This window comes from Diospyros lotus, chromosome 3 (genome assembly GCF_014633365.1).
Source record: "Diospyros lotus cultivar Yz01 chromosome 3, ASM1463336v1, whole genome shotgun sequence".
NCBI classification, from domain to species: Eukaryota; Viridiplantae; Streptophyta; class Magnoliopsida; order Ericales; family Ebenaceae; genus Diospyros; species Diospyros lotus.
The window spans coordinates 30,878,069-30,901,499 of record NC_068340.1 but is presented as its reverse complement, the minus strand read 5'-3'; the positions used below and the strand labels follow the sequence as shown (position 1 = coordinate 30,901,499).

General features: G+C 33.4%; 2 protein-coding genes across 2 annotated transcripts; both read left to right on the top strand.

The window, feature by feature from the left end:
* Positions 1 to 3,920: 3,920 nt before the first annotated feature.
* Positions 3,921 to 7,274, top strand: LOC127798404 (omega-3 fatty acid desaturase, endoplasmic reticulum-like). Its single transcript, XM_052331938.1, has 9 exons — positions 3,921 to 4,274; positions 5,004 to 5,349; positions 5,432 to 5,521; positions 5,643 to 5,709; positions 5,810 to 5,902; positions 5,991 to 6,176; positions 6,337 to 6,417; positions 6,509 to 6,646; positions 6,758 to 7,274. The coding sequence occupies exons 1-9, from the start codon at positions 4,226 to 4,228 to the stop codon at positions 6,947 to 6,949; spliced, it is 1,242 nt and encodes a 413-aa protein (XP_052187898.1). The 5' UTR covers positions 3,921 to 4,225; the 3' UTR covers positions 6,950 to 7,274.
* A 2,911-nt stretch (positions 7,275 to 10,185) lies between these two features.
* Positions 10,186 to 12,213, top strand: LOC127797783 (uncharacterized). The gene is made up of 2 exons (XM_052330924.1): positions 10,186 to 11,282; positions 11,618 to 12,213. The coding sequence occupies exons 1-2, from the start codon at positions 10,472 to 10,474 to the stop codon at positions 12,013 to 12,015; spliced, it is 1,209 nt and encodes a 402-aa protein (XP_052186884.1). The 5' UTR covers positions 10,186 to 10,471; the 3' UTR covers positions 12,016 to 12,213.
* Positions 12,214 to 23,431: the final 11,218 nt, after the last annotated feature.

The window sequence follows — 23,431 nt, the reverse complement described above, 5'->3', positions numbered from 1 at the left end:
CTTTTGTTTTAAGTCTAGGCTGGCATGAGTGTAGGTGACTTATCGTGCCTAAAAATTAAGTTTGAGTTTTGAATATATATATTTTAAATATATAATAAATACGTGTTAAAATATATAATTTATATTAATTCTATTTAAACTTAATTGATAGAGTAATGGATTCTAAATTAAAAGTTTTTTAGATCACTCGTTTAAGTCACTCTACCAGTATGTTTGAATTTTTTTATATTTTAATATTTTTTAAATAATAAATATCAATTCCACAAATTTTGTAAGAAAAATTAATGTCTTGGTGAATTTTTCTACATTTTAATATTTTTAAATAATAAATATTTTTTCTGTATCAAAATTTTATAAAAAAATTAATATTTTAATCATTAGACCTTTGAAAGTTTTTAATAAAATTTTTTAAATCTAAAAGTTAATCGTGTAACCGTTAATATCATATTCGATTTAAAGTCTTAAAAATCTAAGACTCCAATCAAATTTTGGTTCATGAAATTACTTAAAAGCGCCCCAAATTTGAGGATCGACTCTATTTAGGTAAGCAAGTGTACAAGTTTAGCTTGCTTTTGTGGGATAGCCAATTCAAAAAGGTTAACTGTGCAAGAGTAAATGAATATATATTTTTTCTCATGATAGATATTCATTACCATTCATTTCACATTCCCACAGTTGAAAATGTTTTCGTTTCCTTCAAGAAAAATGTATTCCATACTCGAGCATGCAAAAATCAAGTTTCTTGGCTGGAATTCCCACCATGCATCCAGACATGAAACATCAGCATCAGATTGGTTACATGATGGCTTCATATATATATATATATGTGTGTGTATAACATGGACGCAGTAATGAAGGCCCCACACGATTGAGTATGGAGACTCAAACCCAACAAACAATGTTAAAAATCAACTTCACGTTTTGTTTTTTTCTCCAAGTGCATATCTTAAGATTAAAATTCTAATTCTAAATAGTAAAAAAAAGATAAATAATTAAAACAAACACAAAAGAACGTACGAAATTTATAGTGGTGACAACTGTTATGTTGTCCACGCCACATGCATAACAATTGTCTGACTGAGAGACAATTGTTATGCATAACAGTTGTTATGCATGTGGCATGGACAACATAACAGTTGTCATCACTATAAATCTCGTACGTTCTTTTGTGTTTGTTTTAATTATTTATCTTTCTTTTACTATTTAAAATCAAAATTTTAATCTTAAAGATATGCAGTTGGAGCAAAAAACAAAACGTGAAGTTGATTTTCAAAATTGTTTGTTGGGTTTGAGTCTTCACCCTTAATCATGTGGGGCCTTTATTATTTGCGTCCATGTTATACACACACAATTATTATGTTGCCCATTATTGACCGACCGAGAAAGAGAGGGGTGGGTCCCATGCATGTGGGGCCCACCCCCCTCTCTCTCAGTTGAGCAACTGTTATGTTGCCCGACGATGGGCAACATAGCAGTGCCCTTATAGTGGTTTACTCTAAATATGAGACTTATGTTCATTTGACGCCATTTCAAAAATTTTCACTATAACCAAGTTAGAGGTTACAAGAGAATACACTCTAACGTTCTCTAAGAACTACCATGATAGCAAAATTAGGACAATAAAAAATATATATGTGAAAATTCAAGACCATGCCGTTATTGTAAAATTGAATATAAAATTTCATTTGACTCTACCTAAAGACAATATGTATCAAAATAATAGTTACGCTTCACACACTAACAACATAAACACAAAATATTACATAGAATTTCTTTTACAAATTAAAGGAACTTATTAATCATCATATATGTTGAGGGTTGAAACTTTTGATTTTCAAATGTAATGATTACTTTTTTTTTTTTATGAAGTTTAGCTTAAATCATCAAATGTTGTTGACAATTCTAGATTCACGTGTAGTTTATAGAGGAGTAGAAAATAAAAAAAAAAATAAAATTAAGTGGTTAGGTTGCAGATTTTAATGAAGCATGTTTTGTGCTTTATAACTATATGCATGCAATTGTTCATTTACAAATTAGCTAGGCTACACACACTAACAATTAATATAAACACAAAATGTTACATAGAATTTCTTTTACAAATTAATGGAACTTATTAATCATTGTATATGTTGAAACTTTTGCTTTTTAAATATAATTATGATTATATGAAGTTTAGCTTAAATTGTCAAATGTTAATGTTGACAATTCTAGATTCACGTGTAGTTTGTAGAGGGGTAAAAAATCAGAAAAAATTAAGTGGTTAGGTTGCAGCAGATTTTAATGAAGCATGATTTGTGCTTAATTTATAACTATATACATGCAATTGTTCCCGACCAATAAAATAAGAGTTTTTAACTCATTTTTCTGCCTACTTTCTTCTTTCTCAACTACTCAAATCAACAATATATATATATATAATTAAGATAAAAGTGCTTAATTACTAGTTAAACTGATTTATAATTATAAAAATGCTATTATATATTAATTTGTTTGCTGAAAATAAAAATACTATTTTGTTATATATATGATGATGTAAAAAATTTTGTAAGAACGTACATCGTTTTCGTTTCCCAAAACTAAAACTTGTTCTTGGTATCAGCAGCGGGAGTTTCTTCATCAATATTCATGCTATGGTTTGTTTTAGTTACTTTTTTGTTCATCTTCACATTTAGAAATATATTTATTTTCAAGGGGCAATGATTTTTGCAAGTATATATCTTCTTATCCTAAATTTCTAATTCCTATTATACCTCCGCATGCATGCATATATATATATGTGTGTGTGTGTAAAAACAACAACGTAGATTCTATTTCTATCTCTTTAATTATTTTTATATATGGTATTATTATTATTATTGTTGTGTCATAGGTAAAAATTCATTAAAGGGTTAAGTAAGCTCAAAATGTCTTTTTGGGCTAAAAGACATAAATTTCACATGTGCCAGGGTCTCACACAAAGCGCGCAAAAATGATAAGTTTGACATTTAAAATTTTTTTTGAATATTCAAAAAAAAGGATAGATAATTATTTATAGCGAATTCTAAATTCTAAAATGATTATGAAATATTTAGATAAGTATTATCCCTAAGAAATTATATCCCTAAAAAAGATAAGATAAATATCATCTATCAAGATAAGTGTTATCTGTAATTCTGTTACATTTTAAATCATTCTATATTTTTCTATAAATAGGCAGTTATGCATTCCTGAAAGAAGAGAGGTCTTTGATACTATTTCAATACCATTTCTTTCATTATATTCAATATCTAACTGAAGTGTCGGAGTGTTTGCGCGGGGACTTGAAAACGACGTTTTCATTCTACAAATTTATTGTTATATCCATGTCACAACAATTATTATTATTATTTATAAGACTCTTATAGCTCTATGATTGCACATCTATATACACATAAAATAAAGAAAATAATATTCTTAATAAAATTTTATTAGAAGATACTATAAAAATAAAATGGTAATAGAGTTTTTTTTTTATATATAGTTGCAAATTAATTATTTTGATAAGTATTGTTCTTTTTAATGTACGTTAAATTATGTAGTGTGAATTGGGATATTAAATGTGCCAAAATTTAGGTGGGATGAACCGAAAGTAAAGATCATAAATTATTGCAGACAGAAACTTAACGTGCATTTAGTAAGAAATTAAATGTGATGAAAAGAAAAACTCCCAATGTTTAAAACATTAAAAATGAAATAATTTTCCAATCTGAACATTAGGCGTCTAATCTTCTCACAGCACCTCGCCAACCCGGAGAGGGACCCCTCTCTGGGTATACCTTTATTCAAATACCCACGTAGAGAAAAGGAAGACGGAGAAAGAAAAGATCTAAAAAGATTTTTTTTCCCCTTTTTTTTGGGTATGAAATAATGTGCTTGGCTCAGAGCCTTTCGTGTCAAAACAAAGAAAAACACAGCTAAAAAGTATAGCCATTTTGGAAGAACATTTCCACAGCCATATAAAATTAGAATTTTCTATGTTTAGCAGCGGTCCTGCACATGTAGGTTCAGATTTGACACTGATGTTTTTTTTGGACTCTATATATACACTAGCCTTGGGGCTTGAGCCTGCCCTTGTTTGTTTTTCACTATAAAAACTAGGCAGACTGGCTGCATTAAAAAAAAAAGCGCCTTCTCGCCTGATTTTCATGCCATTATATTGGTCACCCACTGTGGAAATAGGGCGGGTTATTCAGATATAGATCACAAGATGGTGACGCTGGAATCCAAAGCAGGAGGAAAAGAGGCCACTCATCATGGTATGCCTTTCAAATCCTTCAGAAATGGAACTTGGGTAATTACCCATATATTATTGAGTCATAGCTTCTCTTCGTTATGGAATGGAAGAAGATGTCTTTTTCTTTTATTCTTGGTTCTTAAGAATCTAGTGTTTTGTAATGCAATGAGAAAATCACGTAGTTTGCTTTCTCAACCTCGCGCAATGGCGGCGGCCATTGCCGGAGGCAGTAGATTGGTGTAATGGCGGTGGAGGTGGTGGTCAAAGGAGAAAGAAGATGTTAATATTGTAACTGGAGGGCATAATGGTGGTTGATTTGGTTTGTTTTCGTTTCTGTTATAGCGAAGCATTTTGTATCCACACAAATGGCTTACTGTAAACCCTGTTTTGGTTCTGATTCTGACCAAGCAGCCCAAGTTTTCGGAAATCGGAATTTTGAGGACCTCAAAAAATTGTTACATAATATTCAACAACTAGATCTCTCTTTCCTATTTAACAGGGCCGGGTTAATGTGGTTGGGGGGGAAAAGTAAAAACCAATGCAGATTTTCATGCATTTCCCGATATGTTCTTATGGTTCAATAGAAAGATTGTGCATATTGGCATGCATACTAGGACTGCATATGTAAGTGTATGGTTTTCTTGAGAAAAGAAAGTTGAAAGAATAATGAAGAAGAAATGAATCGGAATTTGAATGTTTCTTTGGTTGGGGCACTGTTATCTGAGTGTTTTCTTCTCAAATTGGTCTGCAGGTAAGGAAGGACTTGTAAATTTTAGTGCTTCTCTAGAAGCCTCATTCCCAAATGGCAGGGAAACAGAGGAGAAGACCGTTAATGACATTAACAAGTTCAGCAGTGAAGATGAATTCGACCCGGGTGCTCCTCCTCCATTTAGGATAGCCGAGATTCGAGCAGCCATTCCCAAGCACTGCTGGGTCAAGGATCCATGGCGGTCTCTGAGTTATGTCGTCAGGGATGTTCTTGTGGTGTTTGGATTAGTAGCAGTGGCAATTTACTTGCAGAGTTGGCTTGTTTGGCCATTTTACTGGGCTGCTCAGGGCACAATGTTCTGGGCACTGTTTGTTCTTGGTCATGACTGGTAATAACCTGTTTGGATTTTAACTTGGAAGAGTCCATTCTGTAATCTATTAAGTAATGGAAAATGATTTTTGGATCTGCAGCGGCCATGGAAGCTTTTCAGACAACCCCAGGCTAAACAACATTGTTGGGCATATCCTGCATTCTTCAATCCTTGTTCCCTACCATGGATGGTGTGTTCTTGAACGGTTTCCTTTCGATATTATTTCTCTGTTTCTACCCAGTGTTTGCACAAGTATTGCTCGAGTTTATGAAGGCGAGATGCTAAATACACTTTACTGACAAATAATGCAGGAGAATCAGCCACAGAACTCATCATCAGAACCATGGACATGTCGAAAAGGATGAATCATGGGTACCGGTAATAAGATTCTTCGTGAATCCTTTTTGTTCTAATTAATTGGTTTTCGTATGATTTCAGCAATTCATTGACACTTGGAATCATTCTTTTGGCTATATAGATTTCTGAGACGATATACAATACTCTGGATGATAGCACAAAATTCCTAAGATTTAAGGTCCCTTTCCCTTTGTTTGCCTACCCTCTATATTTGGTAAGCATGCCATGCCTCTAGCTTATTTGGCTGTGACAATTGTGTAGAGCTTAGAAATAGAAACTAAACCAAGAAGTTTGAGTTGCAGTGGACGAGGGGACCGGGAAAGGAAGGCTCTCATTTCAATCCGAACAGCGATTTGTTCCTTCCCGGCGAGAGGACATACGTGCTCACATCGACAATATGCTGGAGCGCAATGGTCGCCTTCCTTCTCTGCTTGTCCATGGTCATAGGCACTGCCCAAGTTCTAAAGATCTATGGTGTTCCCTACTTGGTAATTGAAAACTCGGTTTTTCCCAAAACTTATTCTAACCAGGAAGGAAGGGTTCTGTTTGATTTGATCTAATTGTTTGTACCATATCCATATCTATCCAGATTTTTGTCATGTGGCTAGATTTGATCTAATTGTTTGTACCATATCCATATCTATCCAGATTTTTGTCATGTGGCTAGATTTCGTTACTTACTTGCATCACCATGGCCATGAACAGAAGCTTCCCTGGTACCGGGGCAAGGTACTAACTAACAATCACTTCCTTCTTGCCTAGTTTTCTCTTTATCCATTTCTACAAACATGCTTCTTATCTTCCATCTTAATTTAAACAGGAATGGAGCTACTTAAGGGGTGGGCTTACAACTGTTGATCGCGATTATGGATGGTTCAACAACATCCACCATGACATTGGCACCCATGTTATACACCATCTGTTCCCTCAGATCCCCCACTATCACTTAGTCGAAGCGGTACTAAATTGTCTGATCAAAATCACAGTTGTTTTTAACTGACTTCTGAATCCAGATCCGGATCATTGACGGACCTAGATATGTATTTACTTTGATGTTATGTTGATGCAGACAAAGGCAGCTAAGTCGGTGCTCGGGAGGTACTACAGAGAGCCAAGGAAATCAGGCCCTTTCCCATTTCACCTATTCAATTATCTAGTAAGAAGCATCAAACGCGACCACTACGTCAGTGACACAGGAGAAGTCGTTTACTATGAGACCGATCCTCAACTGCTCGGCTTATCCCAGAAGAAGAAGGAATAAAAATTGTGCTACTCTCTGGGACTAGCAGAAAGAGAGATACTACCTTACAGTGACCAAGAAGATTGCAGCCGCTTGAGAAGGAGGCTTGAAGATTGAAGAAGATTGTAGCTCGTAGCCTTTTTGTGATACTCTTAATAGTTCTTATGATTTGTAGCTGAATACAGAGAGATGAGCATAATTATTCAGCAACTATGTCATAATTCCGATCATTTCAATGGAATCATCCATGATCCATCCCAAGTGGAATAATAGACTTTGGAAAGTTTTCCACAAAACTTCTTAGTGGGAATTTTGCTTGCACATGAACCATTAATTTCTTAGTGAAGTCCACTCAACTGGGCAGATTGTGAATGGTGTTTCAACTTTAAAAAGCAAGCCCCTAATTTGTTTGCTCTGTGGTCATGGTCCTGCACATGGGTGCGGGTCAGTTCAAGTGGAAGAGGAGGACCAAACTCTTTGCGTGCATCTTTACTGGAATTTGTTTGTGTTTGGAGGAAAAGAAAACTTTTAAGTTGAGCTATAGCCTATGGGAAAAAAGAGGAAACAGAGACTCCTTAGTATGGCTGCAAGCTCCACGCATTTCCTGGCATTTTCAAATCTCATCTACTGTCTTGGAAATTCAATTCTTTGATTTCAAAAAAAAAATAAATAAATTATTTTTTAAATTAAAATCAAATTTAAATTTCATAAAAAAAAAACTATTTGATAAAATTTCTTAAAATTTAGATGAAAGATGAATTTTACCTCATTTTTCATCCTATGAAATGCACCCTAAGTATAAATCTAATGTGACATGGTAATTTAGTAACAAATTACTAAAAATAATGCTATTGATACACCTTAGATGATTCAATTACTAAATATCTACCTTAGATGATTCAACTATTGTTTGGGCCAACTGGCTAAAAGTACCGAATTCAAAATTTGTAGAGTTCAATATGAAAAAGCTGAGTTTGTTCCTAAAAAGTTAGGGTAACACCAGTTGGGTCCAATTCACCATGCTACATAACAAAAAATCAAAGACATGGCAGCTTTACGTTCCCTAGTTTAATTCAAAATTCTGCCTTTCACGTGGCTGATATAATAATTGCTTCGGTGACTGTTTGGAAGTTTAAAAATGAGATGAACTAAAATTCTCGCGTTCATTCACGCATAAAAATATTATTTACAGAGTAAATGTAAGAAAAAGACATCAATACTTTTAAAAATAAAAGAATATTAAATTTATATAATTTTCAAATAATATATATTTTTATTTTTAAAATCTAAATATTTTTATTAGTTAATTTTATTATAATAAATGCATTTACTTTAACATGACCAACAGCAAAATATTTAGCTTCAAAAGGAATATATAATAAATACTCATTATTTAAAAAAATAATGTTAACCATTGTTTTTATATCTTATTTTTTAAAAAATATATCTGTTATATTTTATTTTCAATAATCAAATAATTTTATTAGTTGATTAAACGGTTTAAAACATGATGCATTTATCAGAATTGTTTGATTGTTAAAAATAAGATAAAATAAATATATCTAATAAAAATAAAGTGTATTTATTATTATTTATTTACCTTATTTAAAAACAATACATATTTAATGTTTCTTAATCATTATTATTAGGACTTGTAGTTAGCATTATCTTTAAACTATACATAAATATTATTTGATCACTCAAATTTAACTTTATATTTTGTTCATATTAATAAAATGAACAAAATATCAATATAGAGTATCAGCACAAATATTAAATTAAATATTTAAATATTATTTTCAAATATTATAAATTTATCTTCTAAATATACCATTAAGAGCATTTATGTCTTTTACTTACATTTAGTCGATAAACAACAATTTTTTTAATTATGTAAATATTATCACTCACATATATTTATAACGTATTTATACAAAGCTAGCCAAACAAACTATATCAGTAATAAAAACATTGCAACTTAGTAACATTTTATAATTAACAAAATTACAAAATATCATTTTGATGATATTTTATGCAAACAAAAATATGACTTTTTCTAATAAAGTCAAATCATTAACTTTTCCTCATTGCTGCCGAAAGTTGCGCAACCACACATTAACTTTACCTGGCCCCTTTATTTATTTTAATCACACTTTGGCCCCCATAAATAATGAGAAATGGGGCCAAGCTCCCTTCACTGACTCCACTCCACACAAATGGAGAAAACAGAAGATAATCCAAACAGCTGGTTGGCAGTATGATATGACCAATTTTCCCTTTTTTCAAAATTATATATTTGTAAGTTTTTTTTTAAGTATCAAAATTATATATTAAAAAAGTGCATTTACTGTTTATATCTGATAATAAAATTTCATTAAAGTTCAAAAAATGCTAGCTGACTATAAGATTAATTTAATTGCAAGGCACATAATGTTGAATAGGAATGCACTAATATATACAAAATATAAGCATAACATAAATGTAAATTTAAGATGAATGTATGCTCATACACAAAAATATAAAATTAGAAATAAAATTATTTATAATAATATATAATTTCTCTTAAAGATCATTAGAGTTCACTTAAGAAAAATTAGTGAAATGATACAAGTCTTTAATAAAAGAGATAGAGAAAAATTAACAAAAAAATTGTAAATAATAATGATGACAAACTAAAATTTATATAGTCGGTTCGAGTTTAATATGCTTTTATTATATATATTTTAAGTGAATTCCTTTTGAATAAATCAGGAAAATCTATGTGAATATAGTGTGTGGGTTCTTTGATTTACAAGTATTGAATAAAAATTATAAAAAATAAATTGTCTTTTTCTTAATAAAACAAAATTGTCTTTGAGCTGGGAGTGTTTGGAACTTTGGATCAAAAACTTAATAGTTAAAAGGGTATATAGTTAATTTATTTAACAATTGTTAATAATGAGGAGGAGATGGTGGGACTAATTTTTTAAGAAATTAAAGATTAATTAGGTTAATTTTAAAATTTAAAGAATATTAAAAAAAACTAGTACCAATGCCCGCCTATTTGTTGTACTAGAGAGAGAGAGAGGGGGGGGAAGACGTGACAATGTGTTTGAACGGGAAAAGGGGCAAAGTGAGCACATTGGGATGCAAATGAGATGGCACCTCCCCAACAAGCTCAGAGGCGGCAGATGAATGGCAGTCCCCTCATGTCTCACAGACTCTCAACCATAAAGCCTAATCCCATGCCAACTGCCCCCTCAACTCTCATTCTCAACCCAACCAAACTCTGTTCTGCGACGGCCATCTATATCTATCACGGTGGTGACGACAAATTCCACTAAATTGACAGCTCGGCGCGCGTGGCAACACCTCTCCTTTCTTTTCCCTTTCCACCTCTGTTTCCATTTCCCATTCAAACCCAAAGCCCGCCATTGATGTCTCTCTCTCTCTCTCTCTCTCTCTGCTTCAATTCAATCAATCCTCCCCACTTTCAAATCTCACTTTTCGTCTCTTCAAAATTCAACAGAACCATCATCCCATTTTTTCCCGCTTTCCTCCACCATGAAGCTCTCGTCTCCCTCTTCATCCTCTGCTGCTTCCACCGCCAGCACGGCGGCCGCCTCTTTCGGTTGTCTTGCCACAATGCTCCGCAGCCTTCTTTGCTTCAACGGCCTGCCCACTCACCCTTCTGATCAGATTAAAGATACGGAGGTGGGCTCGGTGGATTTTGACAAGCTGGGAAATTCAGTGACGGAGAAGAAGGTGGCCGCGGCGGCTGCAGCTCCCGGGCTAGTGGCAAGGTTAATGGGATTGGATTCGATGCCGACGAATTCCAGGTCAATTACGAGAAGCAGATCGATGGATTATGATTCTTTGAGGGAGGTTGAGGGACAGCACCGGCGGGTCAAGACGTCGTTGTCTTCCCGGGAATTTCCGACGTTCTTGGAGCACGAGGATTACTTCATTCTGAGCTTTGATAATTCGCCGGAAAATATGGAATTCGGATGGGAAGTGAATAAAGCTGAGGCCAAATTGAAGCGAAGAAAAGGTGAGAGAAGAAGAGGTGAGTGCAAGAACGACAAAGAAAACCGAGACAACACAAGGATCAAGTGCAAGCCTTCTCGAAAAGAGAAAGTTGAAGATGAGAGTAGAATTCTTCGTCCGACGAACAAATGTGATCGAAATTCACACATTCCCGCGGAAGGTTTGAATGTATTGAAACCGCTTAACCTCAGAGAAAACTCTAATGGAGCAAAACAGGGGAAGGTTGAAGCAGAGTGCAGCTCAGAGAACTCGAGAGAATCAAGCCCTGTTTCTGTTCTTGACTTCCGTGGGTCCAAATCCATTCTTGATCCCAAAGTTCCTGAATCAGGTTTGATATTCCTACCTCCATTCACAAACTCCTCCTTTCGTGTCATCAAAGATCTTAATTTTGCTAGGGGTAAGAACGGAATGAAGCACAATCGCGCACAAAAATTAAGAGAAGTAGAACATATGAATTCAACGTCTTCTGTAACGAGATAATCCACTAACTATACTTTTGCATAAAAAAAAAACTAAAAATCCTCCCACAACCCGCAATTTTTGCACAGACAACTCAAACCAGAATTACCCCTCAATCCAATGGAGTTTACTTGAAAGACTCCTCCTTCAGATATCAAATATTCTAAAGTTATCTTTTCTTTTCTGCTGAAATGCCTGAAACAGAGGAAGAAGATGCGAGGCTATTGACGAGCTCAAATTCAAGAAGGAAGTTATCAGCAAAACTCGAAAGCTTTGACCAATCGGTTCCATTCAAACACAGTAATTCTACGAGTAATCTTCAGAAACGAAAGAACATTGATGGAAAGTGTGGGGGATCAAAAAGGGACTGTTGGCAGAGCGAAAATTATGGGGCGACGTGGGAAGAAATCTGTACAATAGCTGATGAAGATATGAAAGGATTGAATTGGGTATACAGAGAGAGAGAATTATGGAAGCTTAAGCTTGAAGATATTGCCGACAATATAGGTTCGGAATTTGAGCTGCAAATTCTGGAAGAGTTGATGGACGAGGTTGTAGATGAACTCGTTGAGACTTGTCATCAAAAGGTTTTGATTTGTTAATAATACTACTACTAATACTACTACTACTTGTTGCAAGTTGACTTGACTTAAGGGCTAAAGCTAACCAATTATGTAAAACAGGTTGCGTTTAGATATTAAACCATTCATTCTTGTATGGGTCTGATTAATCATGCCTGTTTGTACAAGTGTAACATTAATATAGAATTGGCAGTTGTTTCGGACCCCTTTCATTCCTGCAACTGCAACCTTATAATATATCCTTATTAATTCTCTGTTCCGTAACAAGTACTCGATTACTCCTCAGCTTTTCACAAACCTATTTTTACCCATATTCCAATCAACAGATAAAAATTTATACTATTGAGTCCCACTAGTTTATAATAAACATATTTTATAGGTCCAAGTCGCTTGATTAGTGTCTAGATCTGTTGTCTCCAAATGCTATCTTCTTGGCTATCTCTCCGATCAAAATAAATCACATTATCAAAATTTCATTATCTTCAAATTAATGACAGGAACTTAATGTCATCTTCCAAAATCCATTTTGCAAAGAAGATAGTGACCTTCTTCTTGCCATCGTCTTCTTCCACCTCAGGGTCCGACTTCACAATCATCAGCGTTAGCTGGTAAAGGGTGATTGCCACCACACCAGCACCAAAAGAAAGCTGATCAGCATCGCCACTATTGTCATCAATATCACCAATAGGTTGGGATTCTCTCCAGAGCCCACAATAACAACGTCTTGGTGGCGTTCGAATGGTCGTCCTCCTATCATCTCACATAAATTCCTTTCTCACAATTTTCATAAATATTTTTAACTTTTGGCTAGATTACTCACATTCAAGGAGGTAAAAATATCTGAACAATGTATGAAATTTCTCAAATAATATTGTTTTCCCATTTCAAATGGTTGCAAAAATTGTTCTCTTTTAAAAATTTGTCTTTATGCTTATGCTTGTATTTATGGATTCTATGTCATGGCTCAACTAATTTATGATATAAAAATTGAAATAGGACCAAATCAATAATATTTTTACTTTGTATTGGTTTTTGAAGGTTATGGAGGCCAATAATTTTATACGAGAACATCAATCTTGTAGAAAGTTCGATTTTGACAATAGAGAGAATGATATACTTTTTGACACCATGAGAATAGAGATAGATGAGAACGAAGACAATCAAGCTAAATTTGACACTAATGAATATATCCATTCATTCCAAAATTCTTTTTGAAGCAATACCAAAAATTGATATGGAGTTTGAAACAGAAGAAAAAGCTTATAACTTTTATAATGCTTATGCTTACATAGTAGGTTTTAATATTTGGAGAAGTAAAAGACACAAAGGTAGTGATAGGAAAATGATAAATAGAACATTATGTTGCTCTTGTGAAGGTCGTCGTGAAGTAGATAATCGACACATTATTGTTAAATACCGCCGTGCCGAAACAAGGTTTGGTTACCTTGCAAGAATGAAGGTGAATTGTTGTCAAACTGGTAAATATCGCGTTGTTGATTTTATTGTTGCACATACACATGCGACATCTAGCCCTAGCAAGAAAAACTTACATAGGTCTCAAAGGAGATTGATTATGGCCCAAGAAGCGGACAACTTGGGAATTGATCCAAAAAAGAGTTGTGAATTAATGACTAGGAAAGCAAGTGGCCGTGAAAGTCTCGAATTCACTCACAATGATTATCGAAATTATTTGCGGACTAAACAGACTACTAAAGTTAAGTTAGATGAGATGGGTGGCATTCTTGAGTATCTTCAACGAATGCAATTAGAAGATCCTTTGCTCTTTTATGCTCTACAATTAGACAATGAAGGATCAATCACTAATATCTTTTAAATAGATGCACAAATAGGAGTAACATACTCTCATTTTGGTGATGTTGTTTGCTTTGACACAACTTACTGAAAAAATCAAGAAGGTCGACCTTTTGCTATGTTTGTAGGGGTTAATTGTCATAAACAAACTATTCTTTTTGGGGCTACACTATTATATGATGAGACGACTAAAACATTTATATGGTTATCTGACACTTTTGTTCGATGAATGATAGGAAATGCAGCAATGGCAAAAGCATTAGCTTTCCAATGGCCACAAACATCTCATCATCTATGTATTTGGCACTTATATCAAAATTTCTCAAAGCATCTCAGTGTAGTTTTTGAGCACTTTCAAGAATTTTTTAAAGATTTTAGTCATGTATATATGATTATGAAGAAGAGAAAGAATATTTATAGGCGTGACATGAGATGCTTGAGAAGTATGACCTTTAAAGTAATGATTGGTTGAAGCGAATGTTTAGTTTTAAGGAAAAGTGGGCCTTAGTCTATGGTAGAGACACTTTTTGTGCAAATATGACGACAACTCAGCATAGTGAAAGCATGAACATCTCTATAAAGGGTTATGTTAGCTACAAACATGATTTATCAAAAAAAATTCATCATTTCCAAAGGTTGATTGAGCATCAACGTTATGAGGAGTTGAAGGCTGATTTCAGAGCAACTCAAAGTAGTATTTCGTCACCACTTAATATTGCAATTTTAAAACATGCTGCAAATGTATATGCCTCGCAAGTGTTCAAAGCATTTGAAATTGAATTAAGCAAGGCTAATGATTGTGTCATGGTCATTTCTATTGAGATTGGGACGGTGATAAAGTACAAACTAAGCCCTCTTGGTAAGCGTTCCTGTCACACTATTAAATATGACTATGCTAATGGGGCAGTTATGTGTAGTTGTAAAAAAATTAACTTTGCTGGTATTTTGTGCTCACACATTCTTAAAGTTTTGTCTTCCAAAAATATTATGAAGATTTTCGAACAATATATTCTAAGAAGATGGACAAAAAAATGCAAAGACAGGAACAACTGCTTGATCTCCTTACAAGAGTAGTGAAACTAATAAGGATCTTAAGACAAGTATAGCAAGACGTCATAAAGAGTTGTGTAGGTTGCAAACTTGAATAGCAACAAGGGGGTCAGAAATCGAAGAAGCATATGATATTGTTGTTCATGGTTTTAATAGGGTTTTGTAAATTATCGATGCAAGCACATTCACCCAACAAATGCAGTCTTCTACTTCAACCACCATGTCTACCTGTAATGAGAATAATATTGTTGTTGGAGTTGGTAGAATAGCAGGAATTAAGCATAAGGAAAGAATTCATGGCAATTCTATGAGGCTAAAAAGTGCTTTTGAAAAGGGTAAGAAAAAGAAAAAAGTTCTCCAAACTCAACATGTACCTTTAGTTAACTTATTGTGCTGCACGTTTCTAAAAAATTTCTTACAGTTTTAATTTTTTTTTTTTTTTGTGTGCGCTACACGTTTCACATAATTCCTTAGATATCACACCAACACTTAATACTAGTCAAGTATATTTTGATTATCCAAAAATATTTTTATCTTTATTCACAAAAATTTATCTGTTAAAGTAAGTAATTACTTTATACTATACACAGATTAAATCTCATATTGATATTAGAGATCTTACTACGATGCCAAGTTTTTTTGAATTATTAGAACATGTTTGCTTCTTTTCATCGTGAATGTTTAGTGTTTTTCTATATACTTTGGATGTGAAAGGCTTGGATTCATATTGTTTATGCATTTTAATAGGTTTAGACACATCATTCAACTTCATCATTTTAAAGATTTGGAGCATAGAGATTCACAAAAGCATGAAGAAGACTTGAGGTTGCTGGTTGCAGTTGTTGTTGCTAATTGTTGGTTTACTAGCTATTAATAAGTACATTAAGGACTCATTTTCCATTGCTTGCTGTGATATTTTACTCTTGTGTTTAGTTTTGATGATGAAAAATTTCAAATGTATTTTTTTCTCAATCAAAGCATATGGTTTGGAAACAAAAATCAATTTCAAAGTGCTTTGTTAAAATGATCTATGATCTTTTATATTATTTGGAGATTAGCATAAACAAGTTTTAAGATCTAAAAAGAATCTCCTTGAAATCGTTGGTCAAAATAATTCTAAGGCAAAAGACCAACTAGAACATGTTTTTGAAAGTGTGTTCATTTTAGAAAGTGTTCATTTTAGAAAACTATCTCCTAGTATTTTGATATCTAATATCTCTTGGTAATGAATGGTTTTGATAAATGATTATATGAAAATCAATTTCTACTATATGGATTATATGAATGAGAAAATGAATTTTTAGTATATAAGTTTTGAAGCAAGATATGAAAACTTATAGAAGAAATATTGAGTATGGTTGAGAGTGATTTGAAAAACTTGCTTGTTGAGAGTGATTTGTTTCAAAATATACTTTTGATGATCTCAACTTGCTTTCAAAATAATCAAAATAAGGATTCAAAAGAATCAAATGAGGATTTGATAAATTTTCAATCTTTTCAAAAGAATAGTCGACTATGTTTTTCATTCTGTTGACTATGCCTCAAAATAGTCGACTATTTTGGTTATTCTGTCGACTATTTTTGCCATCTGTCGACTATCGAGTAAGGATAGTCGACTATGACTTTTGGTCTGTCGACTATTGTTGTTCATAAAATTGAAAAATTTCTTCATATTTCTGCATCTGTCGACTATACAAATGTGTCTGTCGACTATTGTAAATTTTGTGTTATAAGATAGTCGACTATTCGTTTTGTCTGTCGACTATTTCTTGCTTTACTTGTAAAAATAGTCAACTATGCATTTCTTCTGTCGACTATTTCTTTTTGCAGAAAGCTCCAACGGCTATTTTTTCAAATCCCAACGGCTCCAAACGGCTATATTTCTCTTCAACTTTGTGGGACACTTATATATACATGTCATAGATGATCAAGAGAAGGCTAATGGACGGGAATGAAATTATTTGAGCTTACTGTTATTCTCATTTGTATTTAAAATCGTCTGTGCTTTAATTTTCTCTTCAAGGCTTCGATCTTCACTTGTAATTATTTACTTCAAGCCTTGTATCATTTTTGAGAGATCATTGTAACTAAGAGTTGTACTCTTAGATTCTCTATTCGATTGTTTGTATTTTTCCTAGCAATAGCTAGAGGGCCCATTAAATTGGGAGGTTGTATTTTTCATAGTAGTAGCTAGAGGACCCATTAAATTGGGAGGTTGTATTTCCTAGCTTGTGTAGCTAGAGGGCCTACTTATGTAAGTATGAGGTTTTAGTGAATTGGTTTAAAATCCTTAGTGGGAGCTAAGGTAATGGATTAGGCTTGATTTAAGCCGAACCACTATAAATCCTTTGTGTCTTTTATTCTTCTTACTTTACATTTATCATCTCATATGTTCTATGTTTTAAGTCACTAAAACCTCAATTGGGTCAAAAAGTTTTCAAGTTTCTACCAAGCTTTTAATTATACCAATTCACCCCCATCTTGGTGTGTGCCATAGCATCTCCCGTTTTAACATGCTGGTTGTATAAAAACATCATTTGTGAGTAACCAACAACATCATTTGCTAGTTACATTTAAGTTTTACTAGTGTTATTGTTCAATTGGTCTTTTTTTTTTTTTTTTTCCCTTTATTCAATAATTGTGGATTAGCTTTGGATCAATTTTTGTACAATTCCTTATATGATATACTTAGTTTCTCGCATGAGAAATCAACATGAGAGATCACATGTGTCTAAAATTCATAACTTTATAAATTTAAATGAACAAATGGAATAAGAGTAAATCAAAAAATATTTATTGAACTCCATAACATATATGGCCAAGAATCGACTATAATTAACTTCAACACAAGATTATGATTAAAAAGAGATACCATCAAAAAAGAAATAATTCAAAAATACAAACTCAAAAGACTTCTTGCTAATGTACACATTTTCAAGCTATAAGAAGTTTAAATCTAGTAATTCCTGATGATGCACAAGTTGTATAGCGCTATTAAAACCTAGTTCTCTTTCTTCCATTTCTTCATTTCTGTCTCTCATGTTCAAGACTAACTACTACATTTTCTCAAACACTTGGTGTGCATTACTTCCTCATCTTTTTATCTCCTTCCCAATTTCAGCTATAATGCCCACAACTTTTTCAAAATGAGTTTCAATCTTTGGAACAACCCTTTCAAAATGAGATTCTACTATTTCGAGGCGAAATAGACCAAACAAGCAACTTCAAATGAGAAGGGAAAGAAATGGATCCATTTTGTAATCTCATTCGGTATTCTTGAAATTAATTGAAAATTCGTTGTTGTGCCTTTCTGAAGAAGGAATTTATGTGAGATGATAGAGGATGACCATTCGAACGCCACCGAGTTGTTGTCGTTGTAGGCTCTGGTAGACAATCTTAACTTGTTGGTGATACTGATGATGGCGGTGGTGATGCTGATTGGCTTCCTTTTGGTACTGGTGTGGTGGTAGTCACCCTCTAGGAAAAAAGGTAAAGACGGTGTCGTAACTGATGTTGGTGATTGTGAAGTCGGACCCCGAGGTGGAAGAAGACGACGGCAAGAAGAAGGTCACTATCTTATTTGCAGAATGGATTTTGGAAGATGACGTTAAGTTCTTGCCGTTAATTTGAAAATAATGAAGTGTTAGTGATGTGGCTTATTTTGATTGGAGAGACAGCTAAGGGAAGAGCATTTGGGGACACCAAATCTTGACTCCCTTGGTTATCTTGTTGGTAGTCACTATAATTACTTCTTTTATTATTGTTATTATTATTATTATTTTAAATATAAATTTTTATATACTTATATGATACATGCAACTAGGGATTATTGTGTCTAGTGTGCATATAAAAAATGGGTTTTGGGTTCTCATCAACCAAATATATATATATATATATATAATAGTAAGTATTAAATAAATTTAAGTTTTACCGGGTCTTACAATCAAAACACATCTAAAATAAATGAAAAATGTTATTTGTACAGAACCATCCTTACAGAATGCTTACAGGGATGATATATCGCAATATTTTGACATCAAAATATCGCGATATTTCGCGATATATTTTGTTCATCCCCTTCTCCCTTTCTCCCCTCTTCCCTCACCGTTGCAACCTCACATGACGTCGTTCTTTGCCTCCGCCTCCGCCTCGCCTCGCCGCCGCCGCCTTGCCACTGGGGCCGATAGTATGAGAGGGAGAGCGAGATACAGACAAAGGGAGAGAGATGATATTGAGCATTTGGGTCATTTATTGTAGGGGCAAAATAGATATTTTCATTGCCCTGTAAGTGTTTCTGTAACACATTTTCTGTATAAACAGCATGACTCAAAATAAATTATGATTTCATAATAATTTAGATTTATAACATAAAAAATTATGTAATAATAAAAGATATAATATATTATATTGTATTGCAATATTATGTAATTATATTATAAATAAATGAAATATATATGATATATTTTTATAATAATTTATAATAGTTGATAATTTTACAATATTTTATAACGGGATTAAGGATTTGTCTTGAAAACTTCAAATTTTGATAAGGGTATTTTGGCCTTTTACTTGGTTAATTAGAACTTTTTTCAGACATCTTGTAAACCCCCCCCCCCCCCCCCCCCCAACAAAAAAAAAAAAAAGTTACCTCTTGCCAACTTTTGAAATATGTTGTATAAATCTTTTTGGTTTCTAATTTTACCAAACAAGTAAATAATAAATTTAAGAAATTAAGGAACTTATAAGACCAAGAAAAAAGCTAAGCCAAACAATCTCTAAATCTACAAAATTATAGTTTAATATCTTTGAGATTTATTATAATTATAATTTATCATATGCTTGATATTCTTTGAGGTTTAGGATAACTAGAGGTTGTATTTCTAATGTTTGAAAAAATACAATGAGTATCCTTACTATTCTAATTATATAAAGTTTCATTTTATCATTAGCTAACTATGTTTAAATATTTTAAAATGACTAAAAATGCTTTAGCATTTTAAAAATCTTTTTCTTCTTTTCCACCTTTTTTTTTTAACTAAAAACCATTGCAACTAATTGAATTCTCCTTCCTCCTTTTCTCTTTGCGATTATGACAATAGCGAATTATAACAATAGGTTTTTGTCTCGAGTAATGCTATTCATCTCCAGTAGAGATGAACAACACTTCATGTTGCAGCTATATGACAGTATTTGATTGGGAAAGATACAAAGACATGATAGTGTTTAATTGACAAAGATGAAATAATACTTAACAAATTTTATTATACTGTCAATCAAACACTATCACATGGCTACCACCTGAACTATTGTTCATCTCTATTGAAGATGAATAGCATTACTCTTTGATCCCTCTATTTCTTTCTTTCTTTATCTCTCAATTGTATTCGACGATAACCCCGCCACTAATGAGGTTAGAGAACCTTAATGCAATGAAGTTATGTCATGGTTACCTCATTTTCCATATTCCCTACTTCACTATTTCTTCTCATTTCTTGTGGTTAAGCAAAGGATATGTTTGCCCTGGTTGAACACCCTATCTTTTATGGTAAGCCTATCATCAACAAATTTAGAAGACAAGTTTTTTGGTTTTTCCCCACCCCTTCCCCTTATTTCTTTCGCTAGTCTTCGATAATGGAACCTAATGATTGTTGTCGTCCATCCGACTGATGGATGAGATGGGTGACCACTACTAGTTTTTTAATTTTACATATATTTTTTTTAAATCAAAAGAGTTAGGAGAAATAAAGAAACAAGAGATAAAAGAGTAAAAATTATAATTAAAAAGGTCATTATCATTTTTAAAACATAGAAATGTGTTTTTATAATTAAAAAAATTATTATAATTTACTTGGTCGCTCTATTATCTTTTTAGTGACAAAATGTCATTATCTCATTTTCAAAATATAGCAATGTTTTTACAATTAAAGTAAATTTAAAAGATAGTTATTATAACTTACTTCTTTAACTATTGAGAAAATTTGAAAGAACACCCCTTAAGTTTGGAAAAATTGTAAAAAAGTCTTTGATGTTTGAAAATTAATAATAAATACCTTTGCTATTAAATAAACGAATGAAAACCAATTTACCCTTCATTTTCTCTTCTTATTTCTTATACAAAAAATAAAAAAAGATTACCCATGCCAGAACTCACTTTTGAGCTAGCGTCGATGCTAGGTCAGCGCCTAGTCTCTTTCTTAGTGGTCGAAGAGTCTTTCCTGAAGGGAAGGATTAAAAAGTCAACTGGGAATTCACTTAAGGGGACCAAAAGAGACGGCTTATATAGTCCGAAAGGTAATCGACTTCTAGCAATGAGCCTAAGTGGATTTTGTGCTAATGTTGGCAATAAACCCATACTTGGATTCAAAGAAAAAAAAAGAAAAAAAAAAAAGAAGAAATTAGAGATAAAAATTGTTGAAAAATATATATAAGATTATAAACGGAAATTAGCAGACCACTCAAGGCTCGTAGGAACACTATCCTTAAGGATATTTCTCTTAATAAGATATCCCCCATGATTCAATGAGTTTTTCTTCAAGAAAAGAGATGCAGGAACAACAGCTAACAACAAAGTATGAGCCCAGCAAGAGAAAAAATGAGGTAGAGTCACAAAAACTAAAACTCTTCTTCTGTGTATAATAACTATTTATAGGCTGAACTTTCTTTCTTCCAACAGCTATTTTTTCAATAAATAAGATTATAAAACCTGTGTAATTAATAACTGTTAAAGAATTTAATTGGTTCAATAAATCCAATAAATATTGTAGCTGTTAGAATTTGATTTCAAAGATTAGTAACTCGTAGTTGTTGGCATAATGAATTTGGCAGTTAATAGCACAATGAATTGGGTAGTTTTCAGATAAACAAAAAATGAATAACACAATAAAAGAAGGTTATGGGATTTGACATTTTGAAATACTCTTATATACAACAAAATAAAAGGGGGGACTTGTAACACCTCGCTTTTCTCATACCAAATGTGTCACTATACTGGGGCTCAAAATATACATAAATTATTTTTTTTTTCTTTCTCGGTACATAACTTAAATCTTAAGTACTGAATTTCAAACAAAACCCCCAGCAAATCATTTACAATATGCAGAAGCGATAATCGAAACTTGATATAGTACATACCTGAATTCACCTTATATTATATCATAAAGAATCCGTACCATATATTATATCATATTCTCAAATATAAAATATATGGAGATTTCATAAACATTCTAACAAGACTAATCATCAATAAAGCATAAGCTAAAACATATCCGAATCAGCTCGCTGAATCTATCGGCCACGCCATCACATGCCGTCTCTTCTCAATCTGCTCTTTGCCTAAGCTGCAAGTCTAAATTGGAACATTGAATGTTCCAAGGGCATAACCCATTAGAAGATAAAACTTCTAGTGAGGGTCCAAAAACATATATATGAATGCATGATGCGATAACATGAACAATAATTGCCCTTAATGTAACTTCTCAGGCCCACCAGCTCGGCACGAAAAATCCTAGGCAAATCCCGAATCTCTGCAGGATAAGCCTAACATTATTCCATCATTGTCCTAGGGGAATTACGGCTACATTTTGGGGGCGACATCTCATTCCCATACACAAATATCAATGTGACAATAAAATTGTGCCATGCAATTATTATGACTTTCCATGCAATATGACAAAATGAATATTGCATTCATAAGTAGCATGCATATATAACAATCATATCATAAATATAAGTTATTGTGAGAAAATCACTCACCTTTTGAGATAAACTCAACTTGTAACATCCTGCATCGAGTGATAGGAATAACCGGAACAACTTATCTTGATGGGCCTACGAGAACTTCCCAGGGGGTCACCCATCCTTGAGCTACCCTGGTTCAAACACACTTAACCCCGGAGTTATTTGCCTACATTCAGCCCAAAAGGTATCAAACTGGTGTTGTTCATTCCTTACTTATCCTCGATATATACTACCCTTCTCTGGGCTCTTGGGGTATTACATTCTCCTCCCTTGAGCATATGACGTTCTCGTCATGCGACCTTACAACTAATCCCAGATCTTCCCCCCTTTACATGGCTGATGTGGAATTCGCCTAAGGTGCTTACACGCACTCCCCCTTAGGGATTCAGCATCCTCGCTGAGGTTTGCTCCACCACCGCGCTCAGAGGCTCAGGAGTCGGCTGATACCACCTGTAACATCCCGCATCGAGCGATAGGAAGGACCGGAACAATATACCCAGATGAGCTTACAAGAACTTCACAGGGGGTCACCCATCCTTAAGCTACCATAGCTCAAGCACGCTTAACCCCAGAATTTTTTGCCTACATTCAATCCAAAAGGTATCCAGCTGGTGTTGTTCCTTCTTTACTTATTCTTGATATATACTACCCTTCTCTAGGCTCTTGGAATATTACAAGAGTGACTGGCACACTTCATCTCAAACTCAGTTTGAGAGAGATATAGAGAGAAGAAAAAGATGATGAAGAAATTAAAGAAAAATAAAGAACATAACATTTCATCTCGAATGCAAATATGGATTCAAAAAGATAGAGAAGAAAAAAAGGAAGAATAAGAAGT